This window comes from Hemiscyllium ocellatum, chromosome 5 (genome assembly GCF_020745735.1).
Source record: "Hemiscyllium ocellatum isolate sHemOce1 chromosome 5, sHemOce1.pat.X.cur, whole genome shotgun sequence".
NCBI classification, from domain to species: Eukaryota; Metazoa; Chordata; class Chondrichthyes; order Orectolobiformes; family Hemiscylliidae; genus Hemiscyllium; species Hemiscyllium ocellatum.
The window spans coordinates 81,015,469-81,035,723 of NC_083405.1; the positions used below are offsets into that span (position 1 = coordinate 81,015,469).

At 44.9% G+C, this 20,255-nt stretch overlaps 1 protein-coding gene across 1 annotated transcript in view; it reads left to right on the forward strand.

The window, feature by feature from the left end:
• dnah5l (dynein, axonemal, heavy chain 5 like) overlaps positions 1–20,255 on the forward strand; it is a 340,633-nt gene that overhangs the window by 152,389 nt on the left and 167,989 nt on the right. Inside the window, exons 37-40 of the mRNA XM_060825520.1 lie at positions 2,068–2,283; positions 9,350–9,496; positions 9,586–9,758; positions 19,976–20,154. Of these exons, the coding sequence (XP_060681503.1) occupies positions 2,068–2,283; positions 9,350–9,496; positions 9,586–9,758; positions 19,976–20,154 (715 nt within the window). The remainder of the gene's footprint in view (positions 1–2,067; positions 2,284–9,349; positions 9,497–9,585; positions 9,759–19,975; positions 20,155–20,255) is intronic.

Consider the following 20,255-nt stretch of genomic DNA (forward strand, 5'->3'; position numbering starts at 1 on the left):
GGAATACCTCTGGGACACCTGCACCAACCAACCCAACCGTCCCGTGGCTGAACACTTTAACTCCCCCTCCCACTCTGCCAAGGACATTCGCCAGACCCTGAACCACATGACGGCTGGAGGAAGATCACCTCATCTTCCGCCTAGGAACCCTCCAACCACAAGGGATGAACTCAGATTTCTCCAGTTTCCTCATTTCCCCTCCCCCCATCTTATCTCAGTCCCAACCCCCAGGTTCAGCACCGCCCTCTTAACCTGCAATCTTCTTCCTTACCTCTCCGCCCCCACCCCCTCTCCAGCCTATTGCCCTCACCCTCACCTCCTTCCACCTATCGTATTCCCAACACCCCTCCCCCAAATTCCCTCCCCCCACCTTTTATCTCAGCCCGCCTGGCACACCAGCCTCATTCCTGAAGAAGGGCGTATGCCCGAAATGTCGATTCTCCTGCTCCTCGGATGCTGCCTAGCCTGCTGTGTTTTTCCCGCACCACCTTTTTCAACTTTGTTCACAGCTTGTTCCAGCTGCTGGTCTGCAGCCAAAATCACTCACTACTTCGCTGTTGGCATTGGGTTTCTTCATGGATCAGTTATGACTGGTTGAAATCTCTTTTCCTGGAAACGCTGATGTAGATTCACACGTGCAATGGTGAGGTCTTCCAGTGCATTTTCAATTCATGCAGTTTGATAAAAGGGTTTCAGAAAAAGAGAAAGGGGAAAAGATTGTTTGCCCCGTTACTATCCAAAACCAAATACTTCTTCTACTTACAACTGGATTATGTCACCTATTTCTGAAAGTGTTACAAATGTTGTGTTGAAACTTGCATTCTTTGAAATTGTAACATTATGGCTGTTTTGCAAATGTTCAGCTATGCAAATTTTTTAAAAAATGTCAGCATATATATTGTATACGTCCAACTAATTATATGATAAATAACCATTTTGCATAACACATCTTCTTGATGCAGGTCTGAATTGTCAATTGCCTGTGGGATGGTTGGTCCCATTCAACCAAGTACTCAGAAGATGTCACTGGTTCCCCACATCATAATGATATGATTAGGTTTTCAAAGAGAGGACAGGGTTTGGTGGAGGAATGGAGCTGGCAACCTGCACACCTCTAATAAATTAACTGTCAAGCTTATTGTACAATTCATTGGGAACATGAGTAGTTGCGGGTAGCAATTTTCAAACGACAAACACAGGGACCGTGGGAATGTGGAACATGAGAGTAGCTGTCAGGAGCCCAGTAGGAATCATTCATGCTCATGGCTGCAACATGAAAAAGGTTATATGAAAGAGGAGCTTTCAATATAGTTCCATCGCAATAGCTGAGAGGCTTGATTTTGTGAGGAAAGTGAAACTGATAACATTTGTGCCACCTCAAACAATGTCGGCTTACTCTGCTTCACTTTATCTCTTCTCCTTTGCCTTTCACCACAGCTACTATCAGAGCATCAAGGGTAGCATAAAAAAAATGCAACACTACCTGGTGGGTAGCACTGGCCATCTGCCGTTCCTGCTCATTTTTCTCAATTTATCCCTTCATATCTATCTGTTGGCTAGAGAAAATGCACCTATTCATGTTTCTCATAATGTAATTGCCCTTGTTTTCGGATACAATGTTTCTGGGCAGCATAGTGGCTCAGTGGTTAGCAATGCTGCCTTATAGTGCCAGGGATCCAGGTTTGATTCCAACCTTGGGTGACAGTGTGGAGTTTGCAGTTCTCCCTGTGTCTGCATGAGTTTCCACCAGGTGCTTCAGTTTCTTTCTGCAATCCAAAGATAAGCTGGTTAGGTGGATTAGCCATGCTAGATTGCCTATAATGTCCAGAGTTGTGTATGCTAAGTGGATTAACTATGGTAAATGCAGGGGTCATGGGAATAGAGTCAGATGCTCTCCACTGGGTTGTACAGACTCAATGGGCTAAATGGCCTCTTCCTGCACTGTAGGGATTCTGTGATGGTTATTGTTCAGAAAGAAGTCTGCTATGAAATGTGTTCTGAAATCTCTATTTTCACACTTAACTATTGCCATGTTAACTCATTTCTTTTAATGATCTGATGTTTCAGGGTAATGTGGAAGTTTGGCTGGCACAGCTCCTGAGTGGGGTCAGAAAGACAATTCACAGCATTATTCGTCAGGCGTCAATAGCTATCACCGATAAGGAGATTAAGCTATATGAATTTCAGGCCATGTTTCCTGCACAGATAGGTTTGCTTGGTATTCAGATGATTTGGACGAGAGACTCTGAAGAAGCTTTAAATAATGCCAAAGTTGATAAAAAGGTAATATCTATTGATTCATACGTTTTGAGATTATTCATAACATGCTGCATGCAATTCTCTTTCCCCACCTCTGCATTGTAAGGTACTCCAACATTGTTGCAGATTTGAAAAACAATGAACTGTGCATCAATATGAGTGACTGCAAAATAATCAAAACATGAGATTGTTAGAAGGGAAAGGGAAAGCAACAGGGAGTATGGAGTCAAGTAGAAAAATAAGCAGTAGGTTATATTGTGTGCAGAGTTTGAGTTCAAGACAGACTAGGAATGAAGCAGAAAGGAAAGATAACGTAGGACAAATTTACCAGAGGATAAATCATGAGAATAAGAAAATTAGTTTTGAGGTGCTTTACCTGATTGCTCATAATATTTGTAACAAAGTAGATGAATTAATGGCACAAATTATCGTGAATGGTTGTGATGTGGTAGGCATCACAGAGACGTGGTTGCGGGGGGATCAGGATTGGCAGTTAAACATTCAAGGATTTACAACTTACCGAAAAGACAGAGAGGTGGGTAGAGGGGGCGGGGTTGCCTTTTTAGTTAAGAATGAAATTAAATCTATAGCACTGAATGACTTAGGGTCAGATGATGTGGAGACTGTGTGGGAGGAGTTGAGGAACTACAAAGACAAAAAAAACATAATGGGAGTTATATGCAGACCTCCCAGTGGTCAGGACCAGGGACGCAAGATGTAGCAGGGCATGTCAGAAAGGCAAGGTCACGGTGATCATAGGGGACTTCAATATGCAAATAGACTGGGTGAATAATGTTGCCAGTGGATCCAAAGAAAGGGAATTCATGGAATACTTACAGGGTGGTGTTTTGGAACAACTTGTGATGGAGCCCATTAGGGAGCAGGCTATTCTGGACTTAGTGCTATGTAATGAGCCAGACTTTATAAAAGACCTTAAAGTAAGGGAACACTTAGGAGGCAGCGATCATAAAATGATAAAGTTCAGTCTGCAGTTTGAAAGAGAGAAGGCAAAATCAGATGCAATGGTGTTACAGTTAAATAAAGGTAACGACAAGGGCATGAGAGAGGACCTGATGAAAATCGACTGGAAGCAGAGCCTAGTGGGGAAGACAGTAGAGCAACAATGGCAGGAGTTTCTGGGTGCAATTGAGGACACAGTACAGAGGTTCATCCCAAAGAAAAGAAGGATTATCTAGGGATGGGGTGGGGGAGGGGGGTGGGGGTGGGGTGGTTTGTTGAGGTTAGACAGCCATGACTGTCAAAGGAAGTCAGGAAGTGGTATCATAAAAATAGAGTCTATAAAGTGGCCAAGAGCCCTGGGAAATCAGAAGATTGGGAATACTACAAAAACAAACAGAGGATATCAAAGAGTGAAATAAGGAAGGAGAGGATCAGATATGAAGGTAAGCTAGCCAGTAATATTAGAAATGATAGTAAAAATTTCTTTTAATACTTAAGAAACAAATGAGAGGCTAAAGTAGAAATTGGGCCACTCCAAATTAATGCAGGAAGGCTAGTGATGAAGAATAATGAAATAGCTGAATAACTTAATAAATACTTTGTGTCAGTCTTCACAGTGGAAGACATGAGCAATATCCCAACAATTAAGGAGCAGAGTTGAGTATAGTAGCTATTACAAAAGAGATAGCGCTACAAAAGCTAACAGATCTAAAAATTGATAAATCTCCTGGCCCGGATGGGCTACATTCCAGAGTTCTGAGGGAGGTGGCTGAGGAAATAGTGGAGGCATTGGGTGTGACCTTTCAAAAATCACTGGAGTCAGGGAAAGTCCCAGATGATTGGAATATCACTGTTGTAAACGACTTGTTCAAGAAAGGATCAAGACAGAAGATGGAAAATTATAGGCCAATTAGCCTAACTTCAGCTGTCTAGAATCCATCGTTAAGGATGAGATTTCTAAATTCTTGGAAGTGCAGGGTTGGATTAGAACAAGTCAGCATGGATTTAGTAAGGGGAGGTCGTACCTGACAAACCTGTTAGAATTCTTTGAAGAGGTAACAAGTAGGTTAGACCAGGGATACCCAGTGGATGTTATATGCCTAGACTTCCAAAAGGCCTTTGATAAGGTGCCTCACGGGAGGTTGCTGAGTTAGGTGAGGGCCCATGATGTTTGCAGTGAGCTACTGGCATGGAATGAGGGTTGGCTGTCTGACAGAAGGCAGAGAGTTGGGATAAAAGGTCCTTTTCCGGAATGGCAGCTGGTGACAAGTGGTGTCCCGCAGGGTTCAGTGTCGGGACTGCAGCTGTTCACTTTATACGTTAATGATCTGGATGAAGGGACTGGAGGCATTCTGGCGAAGTTCACCGATGATACGAAGTTAGGCAGACAGACAGATAATTCTGAGCAGGTGGGGAGGTTGCAGAAAGATTTAGACAGTTTAGGAGAATGGTCCAAGAAATGGCTGATGAAATGCAATGTGAGCAAATGCGAGGTCTTGCACTGTGGAAAAAAGAACATAGGCATGGACTATTTTATAAACGGTGAGAAAATTCCTAAAATCAAAGTACAAAGAGATCTGGGAGTGCTAGTCAAGGATTCTCTAAAAGTTGACTTGCATGCTGAGTCCATGGTTAAGAAAGCAAATGTAATGTCACTTATTTCAAGAGGGTTGGAATGTAAAAGCAATGATGTGCTACTGAGACTTTATAAAGCTCTGATTAGGCCCCATTTAGAATACTGTGTCCAATTCTGGGCCCTGCAACACAGGACAGACATATTGGCACTGGAGCATGTTCAGTGGAGATTCACACGGATGATCCCTAGAATAGCAGGCCTCACATACGATGAACGGTTGAGGATCCTAGGTTTGTATTCATTAGAATTTAGAAGGTTGGGGGGACATCTAATAGAAACTTACAAAATAGTGCATGGCTTAGAATGGGTGGACGTTGGGAGTTTGTTTCTGTCAGGTGGAGATACTAGGACACATGGGCACAGCCTTAGAATTAGAGGGTGTCAATTTAGAACGGAAGTGAGGAGACATTTCTTCAGCCAGAGAGTGGTGGGCCTGTGGAATCCATTGCCACGGAGCGTACGGATGCTAAATGTCTTCAAGATAGAGATTGATAAATTCTTAATCTCACAAGGGATTGTGGAATACGGGGAGAGTATGGGTAAGTAGAGTTGAAATGCCCATCAGCCATGATTGGATGGTGGAGTGGACTCGATAGGCCGAATGGCCTTACTTCCACTCCTATGTCTTATGGTCTTATCTTTTTACAGCATATCATTTTATTAAAATATCCAGAAATATTCAGATCTGCTTCTTTCCAATATCACCAAGTTGGATGATGTCAAGCTAGAATTGCAAGATTATATCTTTCATCTTCCTTCTTAACCAGGTCCATGGAATTGAAGATTACTTGTTTCGTATTGGTGAAGTGAGTTCTGAGATGGCAGATAAATCAAATATTGCGATCTGCAAAAACTCTCTCAAGTGGTGCTTGAATGGGAAGGAGGACAAATGGTTTACTAATTCAGACAACCAGTGTACATTGTTTCCTCAACAGCTTAATTTTGGCTTCAGAAAATGTTTATGAGGCAATTATCCTCCTTGAAAATCTGGTATAAAATCATCTTTCATTCCAACACTAAAAAGGAAAGATTGTAGTTTGCCCCATTCAGCTAAATCTGCTTTTCCATAGCAGCCCTGTAACTCTCCGTTTGTGAGTATATCAACCACCTGGCATAAAAGAAAAAAAGGGTGTTTGACAGAACCCTCATGGTGGATTCTCAAAGTTAGTTTTCTCACCAGTGATTTATATGGATAGAAAGTTAGGCAGTATTGTTGGAACAGAGTGTCTCTAAGACCCTGCAGACTCCACAACCATGCATCTTAGCATATATCAGGAAATTGCATAGCACCAGTCTTCAGCCAGTGAACCAGGCCACAACTTTATTTGAAGACAACAAGGTTAAGAGTTAAACTTTACACTTTTAACAACTCAATTAATCTACCTATTTGAAGTATTTTAGTGTCGTTTGAAAAATAAGCTTTACATTTATTTGTAAAAAGTTAGATTTATCACTTTGCCTCTTTCAAATTCATGAATATTATATGTTGATGGAAAATTTCAGACTTTCACTCCCTTCACCAGTAATACTGGTGCCTTTTGAGTATCCAGTGATTTTATAGTCAATAAATGATCACTGCACCCAGCTGTCATCTACTGAAACCGGTTGTCAAATAGGTCTTGTCTGGCCTGTTGCACTTGATGTTGCCACACTCTAACATGCGGAAGGTAATGTTTCTTGTGCTCAATATAGTCAGCTTCCTCATCCAAAGATTGGTGCTGCCGTCAGTTCTTCAGCCTGCTTCACATTCTCTTGTTGCTTGCTCCAGTTGTTCAGAGCACAACATGCGAGGGTCATGCAGCACCCTCCAGTACACTCAGACTAATACAAGCAGTGGAACTTCATTTGCAGCAGGCTAATCGTCTGTTTCACTGTGGCCCTTGTCAAAGAATGTGCCACATTCTTCCACCTCAGTTTGGGGGATTGTGAAACGGAGTAATTAGCCCTGGTCGCAAAGGGTAGTCCTCATTCCCAATATCTAATCTTGACAGGCACCTGACTCCTCCAATACAGCAGGAACTTGACTTTTTTCTAATATATAGGCATCACAGAAGTTCCCAGAAAATCTGGTGCAGAATTCTAAGCTGTAATTCAAAGCTTACAGATCACATGCCAATTGATAGAATGGAACCCATTCCTATCGATGAACTCTGCAGTATTTGGGAATAGTGTTTCCAGTCTATACAGTCTATTGCACCCCACACCTAGAGGAAGCAAACTCTCTGTCCAGTCTGCATTACTGACCTTGTCACAGGCAAATAAGATAAAGTGGTGTAAGTTGGCACAAATAGGATTGGTAATGCCTCGGTATAGATAAGATTCCCTACAGTGTGGAAACAGGCCCTTCATCCCAACAAGTCCACATCGACTCTCAGAAGAGTAACCCACTCAGACCCATTTCCCTCTGACTAATGCACCTAACACTATGGGTAATTTAGCATGGCCAATTCACCTGATCTACACATCTTTGGACTGTGGGAGGAAACCAGAGCACCCTGAGGAAACCCACGCAGACACAGGGAGAATGTGCAAACTCCACGCAGACAGTCCTCTGAGACTGGAATCGAACCTGGGACCCTGGTGCTGTGAGGCAGCAGTGCTAACCACTGAGCCACCATGCCGCTTATGGATGGATACGTGAGATCCCACATACGTCTCCAATGGCACTTTGGAAGGACCCAGTTACATAAAAATTCAATGTATCTCTCACCTTGACAGTCACTGGCATAGGATGGCCACCTTGCTCTTCATGTCCCAGGAGCTATGCCAGCAGTCAACATACTTCTGTGACAGTGTTCCAGGACATCCTCAGCTTGTGCCTTGCTCATCTGGAGGAAATGACATCAAGAAGGACAGATTCTAGCCTTCATATCCATCTTACACAACTAAAAGGGGACCTCCAGCTGTAACCTCTTCCCATGTGGGCAGCTCAGCATCCAGGGTTCCTACTGGCCCTTAGTTTGCTGTAGCATTTGTTTCTGTTCCATTTCTCTGACCTTTACATTGTCACAACTACCTTGGTTATGGCTGGATCCCTCAGTCATGTATACAATGAACATTTGTGAGGACCATAATAAACAGAACAGGTCTTTAGTTATAGGAGCAGTCAGCATTCGCATCACTCGCAAATGATGGCTTAACATAATTCCCTAAACAGTGGTAAATGGATCGCTCTGACAAGGAGTGGGAAGCCTTAACAAGAATTACTACGTATTACAAGTAGGTATGTGAACAGTAATAAACTGTTGGCATGCAACACTACTAATTAAAACTCTAATCCCCATATAAAGTCCCCCTTGGCACATGCACAGACAAACAAGCAGACAGAGAAAAATGGGTTAAGAGAGCGGAACACTGGGAGGTAATTCCTGTTCATGGGTTGCTGAGATCATCCTTTTGGTTCTTAGAACATTCAGAACATTCCTCTTCAATCATCTTTCTTCAGATGGTCTGCAAGAGATACAAAGTGACTGGTTAGTTTATAAAAGATGTCTGACTTAAAAGTTAACACAATGCAATGATTGCAAATGACTTCAGTCTGTATTCTGCGTGCATGATTATAGAGTCATACAGCATGAAAACAGACCCTTCAGTCCAGCTAGTCCAAGCTGAACATAATCCCAAACTAAACTAGTCCCACCTGCCTGCTCCTGGCCTGTATCCCTTCAAACCTTTCCTTTTAACACAACTACCCAAATGTCTTATAAACGCTGTAAATGTAGCTGCATTCACCATTTTCTCAATAAGTTCATTCCACACGCGAATCACTCTCTATATAAAAATATTACCTCCTATGTCTTTTTTTAAGAATAGGCAAGACAGAGATGTTGTGAGCATTGTAATAGTCACAAAGTGAGTGAACACTAAGAGAGCGAGAGAGTGGTTTTGAGATCCATCCTGGTAGAATTCACACCCTTGGTGCCCATCCTGTGTGCACTGTCATTGCAGCAGCAAAGATAGATGCTGATTACTGTAATGTGCAGCATTGAAGTATTGAATAATCCTGTAAGTGGATCAATGGTATGCCATGCTGGTGTATGGCACAGTGGCTGTCACTGCTGCCTCCCAGTGCTAGGGACCTGGGTTCAATTCCAGCTTTGGGTGACTGTCTTTGTGGAGTTTGCATGTTCTCCCCATGTTCTAGTATGCTTGTTCTAGTTTCCTCCCACAGTCCAAAAATGTGAAGGTTAGGTGGGTTGGCCATGCTGAATTGCCCAGTGGGTCTGGGTAGGATGCTCTTCAGAGGGCTAGTATGGACTCAATGGGCCAAATAACCTGCTTCCACAATGTAGGGTTTCTGTAACTATTGCCCTTTCATAATCTTTGTGTGTTTTGTTGCACTCAAATGTTCATTAGTCGAAAGTTTTAGATTGTTTCACAGAGGGGTGCAATTATATGATTTGATTTTCTACTAATGTGTAAAACTGAACCAACAAAGAGTGTGCTAAGTGTGCAGCTAGAAACCATGTAACGTGTAGTATTTGTTTGATGCAGATTATGCAAACAACTAATCAGGCATTTCTGGATATGCTTAATGACTTGATTGACATGACAACTCGTGAACTGACGAAAATGGAACGAACAAAATATGAAACACTTATCACCATTCATGTCCACCAGAAAGACATTTTTGATGATTTGGTATGTAATACCATCTTCAAAACAAGTGTTCACTAAAACTTGTTGGAAGATGTGCATGATTCTAATATTTACTTCTAATTTTATATTAGGTTCGTATGAACATTAAATCCCCATTGGATTTTGAATGGCAAAAACAGTCTCGGTTTTACTTTATAGAGGACACAGACAAATGTATTATTCAGATCACAGATGTTGAGTTCAGCTATTGTAATGAGTACCTAGGCTGCACAGATCGACTTGTGATCACACCATTAACTGACAGGTAAGAAATATGTATTATTTTTACTTTTGGAGAAATTGTTTGGATTAAAGGCCAATTAATCCTCAGGGCCTGATAATCCACGCTCTTTAAGGAAGTGGCCCTAGAAATAGTGGATGCGTTTGTGTTCATCTTTCAACATTCTATCCAGTCTGGAGCAGTTCTTATGAATTGTGGGGTAGCTAATGTAATCCCACTATTTATAAAAAAAACAATGTAAAGAGAAAACTGGGAATTAGGTGAGTGAACCTGATATTGGTCGTCTATTATAGAGCCCATTATAAAAGATTTAATGACAGAGCATTTAGAAGACAGTTACAGGATTGTGCAGTGTTGGCATGGATTGAGGAAAGGGAAATAATGCTTGACAAATCTACTCAAATTTTTTGAGGATGTAAAGTTAATAAGGTGGGACCAGTGGATGTGTTTTACTTGTACATTCAGAAGGCTTTCAACAGGGTCTTACATAGGAGTTTAGCATGTAAAGTTTAAGTGCATGGGAGTGGGGCAGTTTACCGACATGGAGCAGGTGGGGACTGCAGATGCTGGATATCAGAGTCGAAGAGTATGGTGCTGGAAAAGCACAGCCGGTCAGGCAGCATCCGAGGAGCAGGAGAATTGACGTTTCAGACATAAGTCCTTCATCCAGAATGAGGCTCATTCCTGTTTACTGACATTGTTTGAGAACTTATTTGTTGTTAATACATCAATTTGTCTCATTTTATGCCACTTCTAATCTTCCTGTCCCTGAGATGGTAGCCAGCACAAATTCCTGATCAGTAAGTACCTGCTATCTGCAAGTCACTGATTGTCTGTCCTGGTCAGACGGTTTCTTCACACAACCCAATATGTTCAATGGCCACCATCTTTTATCCACACAAGCCAGCATAGGCAAATCACCAGCCTGACCACATTATGATACCTGCTTTCAGTCCAGATCACACAGCACTTTATCCTTCAATATTTTACTTTGGAGCTCAGGATTTATGTCCTGCTGCAGCGTGTCTTGCACGCAGGGCACACATGTAACTCATTCATCCCTACAGGATCTTTGCTTGCTTTCTTAATGCTCACTCGCTTTGCGCTTACTTGAAGACTGCCAGCCTCTATGTGGCTGACCTTGTTTTTTAGCACGCAGGATCTTGGTTTCAGGCTGCTGGACTTTGTGACTTACATTTTTAGTCCAGAGGAAGAAGCAAACGGCAGGTCACAGTGGGGAGAGCTGAACAGGCAAGGGGTGGATGTGTCGATGTGTGGAGACTAGGACCTGTGGACACAGCCTTAGAATTAGAGGGGGTAAATTCAGAACAGAAATGTGGAGACATTTCTTCAACCAGAGAGTTGTGGGCCTGTGGAATTCATTGCCGCAGAGTGCAGTGGAGGCTGGGACCCTAAATGTCTTCAAGGCAGAGATTGATAAATTCTTGATGTCACAAGGAATTAAGGGCTACGGGGAGAATGCGGGTAAGTGGAGTTGAAATGCCCATCAGCCATGATTGAATGGCGGAGTGGACTGGATGGGCCGAATGGCCTTACTTCCACTCCTATGTCTTATGGTCTTATGTCTTATGGTCTTATCATGCTGTGTCAATGTCACACTTGGAGCATATGCCAGCAACTTACTTGGCAAATACATTGCATGTGTGAAAGAAATGGCCTTATGTGGAAGTCAAAATGGAGCAGTCATTTGTAGAATGAAGAGAAAATATGGTCAGTCGGGGGATACCAATTTTATTTTTAACTATTTTTAATAGATGCACCATAGAAAGCATTCTATCAAGATGTATCACAATTTGTTATGAAATTGCTGTGCCCAAGAGAAAAGAAAATTACAGAGAGTTGTGAATATAGCCCAGATGATCACTAAAACCAGCCTTCCATCCATTGACTCCGTGGAGGGAAGTAAGGGAGGAGGTGTAGGCGCAAGTTTTGCATTTCTTGTGGTTGCAGGGGAAGGTGCCGAGGGTGGAGGTTGGGTTAGTGGGGGGTGTGGACCTGAGAGGGAGTCATGGAGTGATGTGGTCTTTTCGGAACGCTGATAGGGGAAGGGAGGGAAATATATCCCTGGTGGCGGGGTCCGTTTGGAGGTGGCGGAAATGACGATGGATGATATGATGTATATGGAGGCTGGTGGGGTGGTAGGTAAAGACCAGTGGGGTTCTGTCCTGGTGGCGATTGGAGGGGTGGGCTCAAGGACGGAGGAGCGGAAAGTGGATGACATGGAGTAGAGAACATCGTTGACCACATCTGGGGGGATATTGTGGTCTTTGAAGAAAGAGGCCATCTGGGTTGTTTGGTAATGGAACTGGTCTTCCTGGGTGGAGACAAAGGAATTGGGAATATGGGATGGCGTTTTTATAGGGGGCAGGGTGGGAGGAGGTGTAGTCTAGGTAGCTGTAGGAGTCGGGCTGTTTATAGTAAATGTCCGTGCTGATTCGGTCGCCCGAGATAGAAATGGAGAGGTCCAGGAAGGGGAGGGAGGAGTCTGAGATGGTCCACGTAAATTTGAGGTCGGGGTGGAAGGTGTTGGTAAAGTGAATGAACTGTTCAACCTCCTCATGGGAGCACGAGGCAGTGCTGATACAGTCATCAATGTAGCGGAGGAAAAGGTGGCGGGTGGTGCCACTGTAGTTGCGGAAGATGGACTGTTCCACCTATCCTATGAAGAGGCAGGCATAGGTGGGACCTATGCGGGTGCCCATCGCTACGCCTTTGGTTTGGAGGAAGTGGGAGGATTGGAAAGAGAAGTTGTTCAGAGTGAGGGCCAGTTCAGTCAGTCGAAGGAAGGTGTCAGTGGAAGGGTATTGGTAGGTACGGCGGAAAAGGAAGAAGCGGAGGGATTTGAGTTCTTCGTGATGAGGGATGGAGGTGTACAGCGACTGGATGTCCATGGTGAAGTTAAGGCATTGGGGACCGGGGAAGCGAAAACCATGGAGGAGGTGGAGGGCGTGGGTGGTGTCCCGAACGTAGGTGGGGAGTTCTTGGACTAAGGGGGACAGGACCGTGTCAATGTATGCAGAGATGGGTTTGCTGGGGCAGGAGCAGGCTGAGACAATGGGTCAGCTGGGGCAGTCAGGTTTGTGGATTTTGGGCAGGAGGTAGAAACGGTCGGTGAGGGGTTGTGGCACTACGAGGTTGGAGGAGGTTGATGGGAGATGCTCTGAAGTGATGAGGTTATGGATGGTCTGGGAGATGATGGTTTGGTGGCTGGAGGTGGGGTCATGGTCAAGGGGGCAGTAGGAGGAGGTGTATCCCACCTCCTACCATCAAACCATCATCTCCCAGACCACTCCCTCCATGACTCCCTCATCAGGTCCACACCTCCACCAACCCAACCTCCACTCCCGGCACCTTCCCCTGCAACCATAAGAAATGCAAAACTTGCGCCCACACCTCCCCCCTTGCTTCCCTCCAAGGCCCCAAGGGATCCTTCCATATCTGCCACAAATTCACCTGCATCTCCACACACATCGTTTACTGCATTCGCTGCACCCGATGTGGCCTCCTCTGTATTGGGGAGACAGGCCGCCTACTTGCAGAATGTTTCAGAGAACACCTCTGGGACACCCGGACCAACCAACCCAACCACCCCGTGGCTCAACACTTCAACCCCCCCTCCCACTCCACCAAGGACATGCAGGTCCTTGGACTCCTCCATCGCCAGACCATAGAAACACAACGGCTGGAGGAACAGCGCCTCATCTTCCGCCTAGGAACCCTCCAACCACAAGGGATGAACTCAGACTTCCCCAGTTTCCTCATTTCCCCTCCCCCCACCTTCAGTCCCAACCCTAAAACTCATCACCACCTTCCTAACCTGCAATCTTCTTCCTGACCTCTCCACCCCCACCCCAACTCTGGCCTATCACCCTCACCTTAACTTCTTTCCACCTATCGCATTTCCAAAGCCGCTCTCCCAACTCCCTCCTCCCTACCTTTTATCTTAGCCTGCTTGGCACACTTTCCTCATTCCTGAAGAAGGGCTCATGCCCGAAATGTCGATTCTCCTGCTCCTTGGATGCTACCTAACCTGCTACGCTTTTCCAGTAACACATTTTCAGCTCTGATCTCCAGCATCTGCAGTCCTCACTTTCTCCTATTCTGTTCTATTACCCTGATGTACTCATGTAAGATATGATTTGTCTGGTTAGCATGCAAACAATACTTTTCACAGTACACGTGACAGTAATGAATCAAATCAAATCAAATCAAAATACGATCACAGTCAATCAAAGGCTTATCCGATTCAAGTCCAGGGAGTTGGCTACCATCAGTGAGTAGTTTGCTCTTTCAGGGATCTGTGTTCTTCAATCTGAGATGGTTAATCATATAGTTCAAGTGCAACCACTCTGGGAGTCATAGGTAGGACAGCTCAGATGCAATATAGACATCAGTCTGGAATGAGGTAGGGTGTGGTTTGTCAGGATTGTCCTTCAAGCCAGTTCAGGGGTTTGCTCAGTAACGGTCATTGTCTTATGGGCTGTGCATAAAGTCCTGGGAAAGTGGGCAACTCAGGTCTTGGCTGAAAATGTGTTGCTGAAAAAGCGCAGCAGGTCAGGCAGCATCCAGGGAACAGGAGATTCGATGTTTCGGGCATAAGCCCTTCTTCAGGAATGAGGAAAGTGCGCCCCATTAATTGCCGGTTTGATGATGAGATTGGGATTGGAGCGGAGGGAGTGTAGGATTGCACGTTCCGAGGGTGAGAGGTTGGAGTAGGTGAGAGGAGTGGGGAGGTTGAGACGGTTACTGTCATGGTGGCAGTTGGCTATAAAGAGATCGAGGGCGGGTAAGAGGCCAGCACGGGGCATCCAGGTGGATGGGGTGGGTTGGAGGCGGGAGAAGGGGTCGTCAGAGGGTGGGCGAGAATCTTGCTTGAAGAAGTAGGCACGGAGGCGAAGGCGGCGGAAGAATTTTTCAATGTCTCACCGCGTGTTGAACTCGTTAATCCGAGAGCGTAGGGGAATGAAGGTGAGGCCTCTGCTGAGGACTGATCTTTCATCCTCAGAGAGGGGGAGGTCTGGAGGGATGGTGAAAACACGACAGGGCTGGGAGCTAGGACCTGGTGTGCGGCTGGAGCTGGGAGTGGGGCAGGGTTAGGCGCTGGGGCGGGGACGGAGATCGGCGTGGGGGCGGAGTTAGGCGGGGTGATGGAGATCGGCTTGGGGGCAGGGTTAGGCGTGGTGACAGTGTTCGGCATGGGGGCAGAGTTGGGTGTGGTGATGGAGGTCGGCATGGGGGCGGGGTTACGCGTGGTGACGGAGATCGGCGTGGGGGCGGAGACACATGAGGCGTTGTGGTCGTGCAGGTTAGTAATGTCACTGGGGGTGGAAGTGGCTGCGGCGACAGCAACCCAAGGGGCGGACGTGGCTGTGGCGATGAAAGAAACCCTGTTATTCCCGATAGCCACGGGGATCGCAAATCCATCGGCAATGGTCTTCCTGGTGATCGTGGAGGCAGTTGTCTGGGCGGCGATCGCGGAGGCTGCGAGGTCGGTGGGGGCAGAAGTAACGTCATGGTCGGCGGCGGCGGTTGTTGCCGCGGGCGCTGTAGCGGCCGCGTGATTAATGGCGCCTGACTGATTTCGGAGGCCGATGGAAGATTCTGGAACAGTTGAGGAACCCAGAGTGTGGGGTTAAGTATATGAAAGTTTTTGGTACTTACTGACTTTAATTTCCGTTATGGCTAGGAAGAACTGTTTGTTTAGTGTATGGATTCTTCTGAGGATGAAGAAGAGTACAGGTCCTTTGCAGGTCTGTGAGAGTGTTGTCCTGAGCTGGGGTAGGTCTAATTGCATGGAATGCAGGTAGCGACGCATGGCTACAAGCGTGGAGCGGAGGATCCGGAGGGAGGTTTGTTGCTGGAGGCTTCGGATTTGTTGTAAGTACTGGTTGTCCTGGTTGGGTCCAAATTTTGTTGGTCGGAATGTAGTCCGGAGTCCGTGCGGGGTCAGTCGGTTCCGTAGGCAGGTGCTGAGCAAGGAGATGTGGCTGTGGTAGCGAGTCTGTTTGAGAAAGGTCTTGGGTTGGATTTTATTGCCATGAGCAAATGATGACATTGATAGGCGAAAATTGTAGTTAGAAGGGTTGTACTTTATAGACAATAGGAGGGAGCCAGAAGCTTTTAGAATAAGAGGATTGATCTGGTTCCATATGGAGAGGCTGTTGGGTAAACAAGAACATGGGAAATTTCAAAGTTAAGGGCTCTGGGGGTAAAGTTTGCATATTAATTATAAAATAAAGAGTCTTAATGGAAACTGGGAAAGCCCAAAAGAGCATTGGAGCCAAAGGGGCAACAACAAAGGGAACATGAAATATGGGCAAAATTTTGTGTAATAGGCACAACTCATTCAAAGAACATGAAATTGGATCCTTGTCATTTAGGAATTAAAGCCAACTGCTCAATAACTGCACAAAATGGCTGATACCACATGCAAAGCGGGCAAAGTAAATTGCTGCTTCATCCTTTAATCTAGAGTAAAGTCCTTGGAATTGGAGGCTCTCTTCAGACAGTTACAGTAACCTTACCTCCACTCATTCAGTAAGATCACCCCCGCCCCGGTTTCATTGTCAAAGAATGCTTATTGAAATCCTGGCCTCAAACAATCAGGAGCACCACATTCTGAGTACTAATGCCCTCTTTGTTGTGTCAGCAATGCAACTATCATGAGAACAAGGCATTTAAAATCAGAACTTGAACTTTCCATTTCACAAGTACAAGCTGGTACTGAGAGACAATGTTTCACAGCTGCCAGGTCTTCGCATTGAAATGTAAGTATATAATGACATGGCCTTTGATGTGGAATGAAGACATTTTTGTGGAGCTCATGGTGGTCATTTAATGCTGGCTTGCTGGCAGAATTCTGCCATCATTGCTAAAAATTTTGGTTTTACAATGTACAATTGGAAAATGTCACATACTTCAGAGCTCCTTGGGAAACCTCAATAGCACACTGTGTGAGGGTGTTTCATGAGGCTTCAATACTATGAATGACAAGGCTGAGAATATTTTTAATAAACCTGTGTTATCTTTCTGACATCCCGCTCCAATACCTGTTCACGGATCTTACATGGAGATTACCATGGCTGCAGTCCTGAATGTCATGGTTCAAAGATCCCCGGAATCTGAGTTGCTTATGAGTCATGACCAATGCTTGTTGGATGCAATTTCTTACATGTATGGGCTGCTCATCTTTCATATACGTGCAGCTTAACCAGGTCCGAGAGTGAAAATATAATTGCACATATTTCTGTAGTGCAGGTGAGCATATATTACATGTAAGATTATGAAAGGACTGGACACTCTGGCAGCAGGAAACATGTTTCTGCTGATGGGTGAGTGCCCAACCAGAGGACACAGCTTAAAAATACGGGGTAGACCATTTAGGACAGAGATGAGGAGAAACTTCTTCACCCAGAGAGTGGTGGCTGTGTGGAATGCTCTGCCCCAGAGGGCAGTGGAGGCCCAGTCTCTGGATTCATTTAAGAAAGAGTTGGATAGAGCTCTCAAAGATAGTGGAATCAAGGGTTATGGAGATAAGGCAGGAAGAGGATACTGATTAGGAATGATCAGCCATAATCATATTGAATGGCGGTGCAGGCTTGAAGGGCTGAATGGCCTACATCCACACCTATTGTCTATTGTCTATTATATTTACACAATTGAAAGGTTACCTTTGGTGATGTGTTTCCATAGCCATCAATATATTCTGAGTAAGTTTATTTCCTCATCTAAGTGTAGTGCCAATCTCAGCAGGATAGAGCCTGCACTGAAAGTGACTCTGCTTGTAAGAGTCAGGCAGTCAATCCTGGACGCCCTTGGGACTAGAGAGTTCTCTGAGATTGTCCTGCCCTGATTCAGGCTCACTCTCCTCAAGTTGAACTACTGCAAGCTTTGAGATCACTGGCAGAGGCAAAATAGAGAGGCCGGGCACCTTTGAAGTGTCCTGAGGAGGAACTTCTCGGAATCCTACCTGAGGCCCCATCTTCCCATGACGCCTGCTGGCATCACCCTCATTTCCTGAGAGATAGGGGCATTTGGAGTGATGTAGAGGTCCCTTGTTCCCTCTCAACTTGCCACATATGCTGAGCACATGTGGCCAGAGTAATGGGGTGGAGGTCCAAGTGAAAGCCAACAGTTACTGAGTGTACTGCCCTTGACTCTGTATAGTGGTTACCAACCTGTCGGCAGAGGCTACCAGGCAAATGCATACCAAAGGCAGCACTGTGTTGACAACATTAGTGGACTCCTCCATTATTCAATCCAGCTCACTGACTGCCTCTGACAAGCCTTCCTGCTGTTCCTGCCTGTACATTTGGCTGAGACCAAAGGATCATCTTCTGCCTGGAATTTAGCAGGTGCCAGATTCCAGTCATTCCCTGAGTTCCAGAGACGTGAGGCATTTCCTTCTCACCAACTGTGGAGATGTGGTAGTGATATGCTCACCAGAATGTGCCCCTGAGTCTAATTTAGATTGGCAACCTATCGGGGTGAAAGTCTCTGAGCTGGTGGAGGCTGCTCAATGGAGACCTTGTTGGGGAATCCTCGGTGTGTTCAGTGTTTCCTCCTCAGAGTAGAAGGTGGAGCTGAGGATCTCAGAGCTGGCCTGTTCTTCCTTTGTATTGTGTTGGTGCTTGCAGAAGAGAAAAACGGGAATTAGTTTTCTAAAAGGGATAAAACCTTGTGCAGGTTAAGAATAAATTACTCTTGTGGTGATAGGAGAACAACACAGTCAAGCTTACTGAGTTGATTAAGCATTGAGCTGTCCTTGTCCCTCACATGAGTGATCATGCTCTTCTCTGGTTCATTCTAGAATGTTCTCCTCATGGGGCCTGATGTCCTCCAATTGCAACCCGTCCTGGATCTCTTAGCCCAGTTGTCAAGGGCTTATTTTCCTTGTAGTGAGACACTGGGAGGGATTGAGTATAATGGAAAAGTAGTTGGTGATGATGTTTCAGTGGGAGAGGTGAGGGATGTCCCAGGTGATTCACTCCGAAGCACAGAGAGCAGCGAGGGTTAGTTGTTTAGAAGGTTGGGGTGTGAGAGCCATGGTGTGGTGTTGATGCATGCAGTAGTAAGAGATGTAGTCTAGGTGAGATACGTGTACAGAAGCAGAGTTAAAGTGAGTGATGGTCCTTTATGATGCAGCAGAGAGAGGATGGCACTTATCCTAGTGGAGCACAGAAGACCATTGACTTCTTTCCTGCACTGTTCAGCTTCATCTAGCACATATATAATCTGTCTGCAATCCAGTCCAGGATGCATTGGGCTGGTAGGTGGTCTCTCATGGTGGTCAGCTGGAGAAACAATGTCATCCCCTCCACTAGCCTGTCCATCAGCACCTCCAGTTTCCTGGCTGTGAAGCAGGATGTGAGCTTTCCTTTCTGTGCCATAATGGTCCAGTGCTACAGAGGAGTAGTTCTGGGCCTACAGCACCTAAAGTGATATGCAGCTGGCTTTAAATATGGCACCTACAATGTAAATAGCAGGAGGACCCAGCAGATTAGCATAAACCCTCAGCGGCCTCTGATTCCATATGAAGGGTCCCAAAGAGCCCTGATCCATAATTAACATGATGAAGAGCAAAGGATTGTTATAATAAAGTCATCCCGGGCCATGACAGACTGAGCATTATGAATCTCTTTAATTGAATTTTAAGTGAGAATATTCCATCCTGTGTTTAATTCCAAAGTTTAAATTTGAAGATAAGTTGTGAACAACAGTACTCCAATGCTGATCATTGTAGGTTTCCACTTCTACTTTTTGACAGTCTGAACATTTGTTTGAACTATGTGCCATAAGTGGTGACTTGTAAAGTTTTCGCTGTACTCCATGGGTACATATGACTATAAAGCAAATTCAATTCAATTCAACTCTCTGCTTTATGTAGCCAGCTAGGTGACCATGCTGTAACAAGTCCTGAGACCCTGCAAGCTCTGACCTGATTAATCTATAACACAGTACCTTACCAGAATCCTGTTGGAAGATTTAGATATATTGTACCTACTACCTTATTATAGTCTGCTCTGCTCCCCCTTTAAAGAATTCAGTTAGTTTTGGCAAATGTACCTTCACTTTTGAAATCTATGCTGACTACTCATTATTATGTTTTGATTTCTTGATAATTTGCTTGTTTAGCAGGGATAGCATTATCTTTTATATCATTGGGACATTACATTTTAATTATAAATTATTAACTATCTGTCTTTGTATACCCATTTCAGATGTTACATTACACTGTCTCAGGCCTTAGGGATGAGTATGGGTGGTGCACCAGCAGGACCTGCAGGTACAGGAAAAACAGAGACCACCAAAGACATGGGCAAATGTCTCGGAAAGTATGTTGTTGTGTTTAATTGCTCAGATCAGATGGATTATAGAGGCCTTGGTCGCATCTATAAAGGTAAAAGTGATCTTTTTATTTTCTTTGAGCATCTCCGAGATGTAGTGTAGTGAATAAACATCCAAAGATTTCCACATTACCTTGTTGTTTTGAGAGATGAA